The following is a 9,247-nucleotide window of genomic DNA, read 5'->3' as shown; positions in this document are numbered from 1 at the left end:
AAAAAGAAATCAAGTACAGAGAGAGAGAGAGAGAGAGAGAGAGAGAGAGAGAGAGAGAGAGAGAGAGAGAGAGAGAGAGAGAGAGAGAGAGAGAGAGAGAGAGAGAGAGAGAGAGAGAGAGAGAGAGAGAGAGAGAGAGAGAGAGAGAGAGAGGGGGGGGGGGGGGGGGGGTTCGAAAGTTCATCGTGAGAAACACAGCGCTGGATTCCCGGGGAGCACGAGGTCTCCCCGGAAGCGTCATAAGTGCCCGACCGCCGCCACCCCCGCCGGAAACAGGAGCAGATGGAAGACCATGTCAAAAAAAAAAGTGCAAAAAAATAACGAATGAGTAAGAAGTCAACGCTGCGCTTCTCACGCACGCCTAATCTTCAGCAGAATGAAGGCAACCGCGGGGGAAATTTGAAGGGCAAGCGCGGTCACTGTGACCGGCTTCATGAGGGGTGCGGGCCAGGGCTTTCATCGTCACGATCGACCTGAATACACACGCAATTATGCGCAGTGTGGGTGCGTGCGTGCGTACGTGCGAAGATTCCTGGTTTGACGGTAACGCCCCCCCCCCTCTCCCCCACCCCCCTTCCCCCCCGCATTTTGCCAAAGCCTGTCAAAATACGCTTACCCACGTAGAGAACGCAGTGTAGAACGCCATTTTAAAAGAGTGGAAAAGTACCCCCTCCTCCTGGTGCTTCAGGAGAACACGAGGGAGAATGTACGGGTTACCATAAGGAAGAGTGTGTACTCACCATTTTGAGCGTGTCCTCTCTCCGGAGCATATACAGCATCGACTGCAGGTGCGCCCTGATGTCACCGGCCACTGTGGAGAAGACGACAACAAGAGGGCGTTACGAATCAGGCTCCTCAAAATCGGCGACCGCACAATACATACACGCAAGTGCGTGCACGCAACATGAAGGAGGGGGCACAACAACTCATTCACTACGCACACACGGGGAAGGAAGGAGCTGCAAATAGACCGTTATTATCGGATTTACGTAAGACGTGCCTCAAACTCTGTCCATAGAAACCTGGCGGCTAATAACGTTGACACGGAAAGCAGACTGGCCAAGACGTCAATACAGAGAACGCGCGAGCACCGACAGCGCATGCGCGACAAAAAGGAAAGGCGCTAGCCCGCCACAGATATAGCTGAACGCCGGTTCTGCCAGGGTATGGGCTACAGTAGGCTCTGAGACGAAGGTAGGACCCCGCGGCGGGTCACAATCCGCCTCAGTCGAGGTTTCCGCCTTAATTCAAACGGCAGGTATTAAAAAACTCTAGCCCTAGTCTCGAATTTCAGCATGTGCGCGCGTGGACACCTCAACACTATTTTGAAAAATAAGAGGAATTTTTGAGCCCCGAGGATTTTACCCACGCCTAATTACTTCAGACGTAGGAATCATAACCACATCGACAACGGCTGCTTACTACATCACGACTGAGGTTCTTTGTGCGCAGTTTTGTCAACGAGGGCGAAGGAGGAGACGAAGAGCTCGCTTTCTCGCCCTCTTTTGCGCGACCGTTCACGAAATACGGTATACGAACTCACCCAACACGGTACTCTTACAGACTGCTTCTACTTCCAGTAAGGGGGAAAATGGTTAAGAGAACTGCCCCTTACCCTTGCTAGACGTATCCGTAGGGTTGCCGCGATTCGAGAAAGATGCCTTAGACACACGCCTACGCGTGCGGCTCGCTAAAAACAGGCAAATCCACGGCTAACCGATGTGGAAGGCCGCCTGATGTCAAGTCAGGAAAAATTCTTCAGGATCACATCCACGAGCCCACATATGCCACACGCGGGGTATTGGACATGCTAACTCGTTCGGAATGTGAAGCTTCGTATTTCGACGCCTGTAGTGATGGCAGCGCCGATGGGCCCCTCTCATGGGGCCCTCTCAGTGTGAGTATTGTGTTCCCGTCCCCTCCGCCGGTGCCAATGTTTTGTCCCCTGAGCAAAGTCGGCGAAATGCCATTCTTTCCACCTGAGGGAATGCTTTTCTTTCCTCCTGACCGTCAGACGTACGGAGCGGGCGGGGGTCAAGACCCTCATTGGCGCGCTGATTTTTGGTGAAGATTGGTCAAAGGAGACAGCTCGGTGACTGAAGGCGTAAACTTCAACGAGTTTGTCCGGAGCTGCGGCCGGGAGCGGCGGTGTAAAGACTCTTGCCCCCGTGGCGGTTTCTGGACGCCAGAGCCCCACGCTTTTCCCAACAACCATGCGGCGTTTCCGCATCTTTTTGGCCACCGGGCTCGTATCACGGATCGTCCGGCGATATACCCCGCGTGCGCGGCGGCGCATTTTCATTTTTACCCAGCTTTCGTTTTGACTTGTGCCATCTCATTTCTTTTCATTATTCATTCAGCAAAACGTCCCCGTCTGCCCCGCTATTCCGTTTTACCCCCCTTCACCCCCTACTTAACCCCGACTCCTGACCATGAAATGATTAAAAAACCAGCAGGCAGTGCAGTGAAAACGTTTTACAGCGTGAGCTGCTAGCCGTCGGGGACCTGCGCTACGCGCGCCCGGCGATTCCGCTCCCTGCCTGTAAAGCGTGCACCACAGCAATAGCTCCGTCAATGCGGGTAAAGCAAACCTACAGGCGGGAAGTGCCACGGCGTTACTAGCGTTGGCGGTTCCGTTGCAGGCCTATGATCCGCACAGTGCGTAGCTGAAAACAACTGAAACAACATCATCGCTTATCTTATCACACCACGTGGTAGCAAAAAGAGGACAAACGGAGAATCTCAGGAAACAATCGGTAAGATAATAAAAATAATTATTCCTCCCAAAGAACGAACACGTGTACTGGTGCCATGGCATAAGCGGGAGTCAAGTCGAGCAACATTTATTGGAAGCGATGGCGCTACTGAAGTGGGGAAAGAGCGAGGCTAAAGGCACAAACTTGTGCTGCAGTAGCATGGTGCAATAGAAAGAGTCCTCAATGCTTCGGCATTGGGCCGCTATGCCACCAAGGAGAGCACTCGAGCGCAATGATGCGTTGGAGCGTCTTCGTGCGTGACCTACGAACGGTTGGAAGGACATATTTTTCGCTGGAACGATGCATAGAACTGATAACGTGATAAAAAAAATGAAGGGAGCGTTCAAATTGGATTGGATTGGAAAAACATTTATTGTGCCTGCAGCTGAAGTCCAAGTTAAGACTTAAGACTTGGCCTGTCAAGTCTTAACTTGGCTTAAACTGCAGGCACAATAAATGTTTTCCCAATCCAATCCAATTTGAACAAGCGTTCAAAAGAAACGCTCAGAAATTCAAAAGGAAACAAAAAGCGTCAGGCGCTAGCTATTCCCTCGCTCGGGTTGATGAAGGCGCTTTTGGGAGACAGGGCAAGCTTCGCAGCCCGCCTGAAGAGCGCGAATACAGGTGCACCAACATCTAGAGCTGCGACTTCACAGCGCAGAAAAGTGCCTTCAAGATCGCGGACGTTTTGCAGGTGTGACAAACCGGCAAGAAGCTTTACAGTTACAGCTTGCACTGAAGGCCACAACAACCCACCCGAAAGAAAGCATACTGCAATGCATACTCCAGCGAGCAGGATGCAGCGTCGCCGTACAGTGAAAGCAATAAAGCTTCTTTTTAGCATAGAATGTGTTTGATCGCACGCTTTCACGGGAAAACAGACAGACTGGAACGGAACGTTCGAGCATACAAGCCACAGATTCTGCAAGTTTCGGGCTCGTTAGAGCCAAGACCCACTGGAGCGACTGGCATTTCCGCTTCCCGATCACAAAGGAGCGCAGACTGTGTCCCAGCATGCCGGCTACTCAGCCAGTTTATTTTAGCTGAACTGGAGTCTCCTGGCCACTGTAAAAGGAACAAAATTACCTTTCCCTCTCTCCCAAGCCAAGGTAAAGAGAACACGGAGGTTAAGCCTATAAGCACGCTCGCTTCAAATAGCAGCTTTTTAAGCGCGCAAACCAGGCGTCAACAACGTGTCAGACAACTCTCGAAAACAAGCAGCTTAACGCGACAAAGCGAGGTTTCCGAAACGCGCTCCCCGAGCTCAAAGCCACGAGGGTATGCACATAGCTTCCGCAGCGAGGGGTCCGCTGGCAGGCACGCTGAAAAGAAGGCAGATAATGCAAGCCCCCCTTGGACGCTCACCAAGCAACGCGCAGGCATCCGTTCGGGGGCCCACGGCAGCCAACTTGACAGCGGCCGGAGTGTCGCATGTTAGAAGCGCAAACCGAGGCTCGCTGTACAATGGCGTTGCTTGCCGAGCAAGAATGCGCTCACATCTACGCTCGGTGCTGCCCCCTAGGTTCGCTTTCCCCTAAAAGTCGGTGGGAGCGTGTCGAGCTTTATCCACACGGGACGCCACGGGGGACCAGCAGGAGCACACAAAGCGTACGTCACCAGCCGAGAGGCTAAAACTTTGAACTAGGTTTACGAAACAATTAGCGCTGTGCTAATTAGTGCCCATTCATTGAAGTCACGGATGGACACGACCTTGGGCCGACGAGTTCGGCCCAAGACGGTTGTTTCCAATTTCCAAGAAAAGCCGCACCGCGGTTCTAGTGCCGCACTTGGGTGGCTACCACGCGGTGTGACGGCAAAAAGTTAATAAACCAAGGGAAGAGTCGCTTTTTTTTTCCAACGAGATGACGTCCAGTCACGTGCCGTTACGATGGCCAGAGTTTCAGTTAAATTTGTGAAGGTGCGCCGCTTGTATCGTCAGTACACCAGGCAAGCACTAAAGAAAACGAGAACTGCGCAGCCGCAGGTTCACGCCGTTTTCTATTCTCTAGGTCCGTACCACGTATACGACCACAATGCGTGCTACAAGTCCTTGAATCTAGCATAAATGAAGTAAAGGCGAACCACCCTTTTTCCCTAAATTCTCCTGTCGCATTGCACAAGCGCCCTGACTGTCCCACTAGCAAATATTTATAAGATCAGACAGCCCATTTGACAGCGCATCGAGCGTACGTAGTAGCGCTGCATTTCGCTGCTTCGCAGTTGGTCGCGCGGTCCGTCGTCAGTGGAGCGTGCCAGCCACGCCAGCGACCAGCGCCTTATAAAGCGGGCCCCCGCGGCCCCCTTCAAGCCGAGGTTCCGCTAGTTCTACCGAGCCACGGCCTCGGAGAGGGAGAAACGCGGGGAGAGGGGGGCGCACTATTTCGGTACAGCGGCGACGCGGGGAAAGGGGGGGCCCAAGCGGGCTGCCGCCCTTTTCGGGGCACGCCGCGGACTGCAGCAAGCGCCAGCCCCACACACACACAACGGCTGGCCGGACTGCGCAGCAAGCACAAGGCGGTGGCGCAATGTTTATTTTACGGGACTGAAAAATGCCGAGAGAAGCCGCTGCATGCTTCTCCTTTTCCTTTCTTTTTTTTCTTTTTTGCGGCAGTGGATAACGGCCTATGTCGCCTACGCTGTGGCAGTACCAATGTTAGCCCTTTTTACACAGCTGTCTGTTCTAGTAACAACGAACGAAGCGTGAATATGTAGGGACATAGTCAACCATGCACACCGACATAAAAGATGGTGGGTGCCAAAATAGCCCTAATGCTGCAATCAGAGGTCATCACGAGGCCATTTCCAGACGATGTACCACTAGCTGATCTAAAACCGCTACTACACTCAGTGCATCTTGCTGTCATATCAGCGTCACCCTGAATTTCATCTAAAAACAGAGGCGACGTTATACAGTTACAAGAAACTAAGAAAAAAAATGTAGATTAAATTTAAGTTAGAAAAATCCCACGTGTTGCGGCTAACTGATTATGAGGTTTAACGCGCCGACGCTACAGGCGATGAAGCGCGCCGTAGTGAAGGGCTCCGGACTAATTTTGACCACCTGGAGATCTCCAACGTGCGCCGAAATCTCGTAACACACGGGCGTTTTCGCCTCCATCAGAGAAGCGGGCCGCAGCGTCCGGAAATCGAACCCGCGTCCTTGGGTTCAGCAGTACAACACCTTAGCCATTGAGCGTGCACCGCGGCGGGTTGTTGGGGAAAACTATCCCATTTGGCGAGCTGTACTTGTTTAAGCTCAACGTGACTAATCCGCTGCAAATTGTCCTTTCTTACTGCGAACTGTTCTAGGTGAATGTTGCATGGTTGATATTAGGCGGTGTTTAAAGGAGAGCCATACGTGGCCATGATGATGCTGGTAAGCAAATCTCAATAAAGATATTAATTTGCGCTGCGTGATAGTTACTAAGTGCCCTGCTGCGCACATCGAACATTCTGAAGTGAAGCTACAGCAAGCAGAATGAATGAATCAAACGCCTAAAGTTTCGCACACACATTTCCTTTCGTTGGTCCGATATTTTTGCTCAGAGCGCCAAATTACCCCAGGATGTGCTAATTTTCGCCTCACGCCTTCGTACGCGACGAGTTCTACTTCAGGGCGCGTACTGCACATCTTTCCTTTTAGAAGGGGTAACTAATTAACGCCGTTGCGACATGTTATACCAACATGAAGCGCCCAGGTTAAAAACGTCATAAAGCAATGGCCACGTATTTAGCTTGATTTGTTTTCGCGATAGCAGCGGTACTTAGTCTGTAGTCAAACTAAGGTGGGGTTCTTTTATCAGTAACAGCTGTACTAGTAGTTTATGGCAGCTTCATTCCGTGCTCAGTACACCCCCCCCCCCCCCCTTCTCTCCATACTTTGCTGTGTCTAGCCTAGCATTATACACACAAGACCACCGCGCGCGAAGAAGTCGCAGCCGGACAAATGAAGAAACGGTAAAAATGAACGTCATTAACGCGCCGTGTATGCTGAGCGCGCAGAGTTCAGTCACACCATGACGCTGCACCAACCAAATGATGTGCAGTAGTAGTGGACCCTAAAGCAATTTTTACGAGCAGCCCATCCTGCCAAGATATCCCATACCGAGCGCAGTCGCAGCGTATTCATTTCAGCACGTGTACAAGACATAGCCCTCGTTTCTTTTACATGCAGCATGCCGACAGTGTCCGGCAGCGTGTATTATGGCCGCGATGGACGGGTAGAGAGCGGCTTACGCCGTCGTTTCGTCGCCTGTGGCTCCGGGACGTGCAGAGCGAGAGCCAAGGAGGAGGAGCTGCCGGCGGGGAGGCACGCCGGAGGAGCGGAGGACGACCGGCGCGAGGCGCGGCGGCTGCGGAAGTAGAGGGCCCTGCGCTGCACGCACGCCGACCAGGCGAGCTCGTACTGCGAGCAGCAGGCCACGGCCCCGGGGCCGCCGCCGCCGCTCTCGGGGTCGCGGGCCCCCCGGGCCGTCATCGCCGCCCGGGGTCGCGCCGGCGAAGACGCGATGACCATGCCGATGCACGTGGGCCGCGTAACTATGGGGACGTCAGACACGTGGACGCCCCGACGGCGTCGCCATGCCCCCCGCTGATCCCCGAAATTTTTGTGGCACTAGTAAGGCGAGTTCATGCCTTCCTCCTCTACCGCCCCGATCGAACAGCAGCTGCGGAGGCTCGCTGGATGGTCAGCTGGGGGGGGATTGGCGGCAGCTCCAGGAGTAAGCGGCGCACTCAGGGCGGTGCGTGTTTGGCTGGCGCTTCGAAAGAACGCTACATCTTCCAGAGTGCCGTGCGAAGGCACTGAGATAATTCTACTTATGTGCGTAACGCCGCATCTGGCACTGCTTCGCACTCCTGAACCTAACCTAACATAACGTCAATGGAATGTCGCGTCGGCGACGACCACGAAGGGCGCAGAGAACAGACGTGCACTCGGGTGAGAGTCAAGCAAAAAACCATGTCATTTATTCAGACTGACGTCACATATGTACCCTGGGGTTATCCCCCTTGTGGTGGAACCAGCGACATCGAAACCGAAACCCCGAATACTACGGTAAACTAACATTATACGACCAAACCTAACAACCTCGAAACATTGGTTTAACTCTTCGAAAACAAAATTACCCTAATGAAGAAAAACTCTATAAATTGCAACGATAAAAAAATGGAAATGAACCAGAATCGAAGTTGCGCCCTTCGCATCACAGGAAATGCGAAATAATACCGTTTTATTTCAAGGTGCACGATCCGCTAAATCTCGCGACCACGTCATCTTCTGTTTGTCCAGTTTGTCTCGACTTACGTATAGCCAGGGGAAGCCATAAATTTTGCCCTCTAAAACACGGCAGAAGACTTAAGTGCCCCGGCGAATGCTGGCATGTACCGTATGTGAAGTTGTACACGGTATACGCTGTATTCGCGTGTTATTTGTCCACGCCCCCCTCCGTCTTTAGTCACCGCCGAGGCAGCGAACGAACGCATTTGCTCGTCAGCGGTACACAGAAAGGTTGATTGATTGATTGTAGGGTTTAACGCGCCGACGCAACGCAGGCGATGAGGCGCGCCGTAGTGGAGGGCTCCGGATTAATTTTGACCACCTGGGGATCTTTATCGTGCGCCGAAATCTCGTACACACGGGCGTTTGGTACACAGAAAGGGACGGTTCAGTCTTAAACGATGCTCGGAGAACCGTCGCACTTCAGATGCGTCTCGGGGCGGCGGGGCACTGTGTCCACCTATTCTGCTGCGCCCACCCTGACGAACAAAGCACGGTCGAATTCCCTCAGTAAAGTTTGGTTCGTTGGTGAAGGTGGTTGGTGTCGTCGTGGAGGGTGGTGAAGGACCCGATGACGAGACGAGGCCAGTAGGTGATGAAGAAAAATAAGTCTATTTACACGTATTTACAAGAGACGACGAAGCATAACATAAGACAAGGAAAACTGGATTAAAATTAAAAGGCGCCGCAGCGCGCAAGGGAGTATCGCGGCACGATCCCTCGTGGGGGCCCGGAGGCCAAAAAGGTGCCAAACCGCCGCAGGGTTGGCTGGAAAGATGCGTGGGGTTCTGGCGCCCAGAACTTGCCACGGGAGCGAGTCTTCATGCGACCGCTTGCAGTCGCAGCTCTCGACAAACTCGTTGAAGCATACGCGAGCAGGGCGCGAGCAATGCCGCCTCCCCCACAGCAGCGCACATGCCGATAAGGGTTTTGACCTCCGCTCCCCCCCTGGCCGTCCCCGAAGGTCAAGATGAAAGGAAAGCCTCCCCCGACGCCGCACAAAAGCCGCCGGCGAGGCCCATACAAAGGGTTTCGACTGGCTGGCGTCGGCGGAGGCCGCCCCAACATCCTGCCACCGGATGGGGAGACCCGACAAGGCCACGAGAAGGGAGGGGGGTCATCGTCAAGACGGGGTTCATCGGCGCTACAATCATTACACCCTCCATTCCGTTTCATTCTACAAGCCAGCCGCTCTTGTTGTTGTTGTCGGTTT

The 9,247-nt window shown here is 53.3% G+C and overlaps 1 protein-coding gene across 5 annotated transcripts in view; it reads right to left on the bottom strand.

Moving 5' to 3' along the window:
• The window catches only part of Ssh (Protein phosphatase Slingshot), a 307,781-nt gene that overhangs the window by 71,464 nt on the left and 227,070 nt on the right, over positions 1–9,247 (bottom strand). For all 5 annotated transcript variants that reach the window (XM_077678870.1, XM_077678869.1, XM_077678871.1 and 2 more), the window contains exon 4: positions 741–811. In XM_077678870.1, the coding sequence (XP_077534996.1) occupies positions 741–811 (71 nt within the window). The remainder of the gene's footprint in view (positions 1–740; positions 812–9,247) is intronic.

The sequence above is a fragment of the Haemaphysalis longicornis genome, unplaced genomic scaffold (assembly GCF_048455015.1).
Source record: "Haemaphysalis longicornis isolate Haplotype H1 unplaced genomic scaffold, Haemaphysalis longicornis Haplotype H1 scaffold_7, whole genome shotgun sequence".
Lineage (NCBI taxonomy): Eukaryota > Metazoa > Arthropoda > Arachnida > Ixodida > Ixodidae > Haemaphysalis > Haemaphysalis longicornis.
The sequence above is the reverse complement of the archived record's forward strand: the minus strand, read 5'-3'. Positions and strand labels throughout refer to the sequence as shown.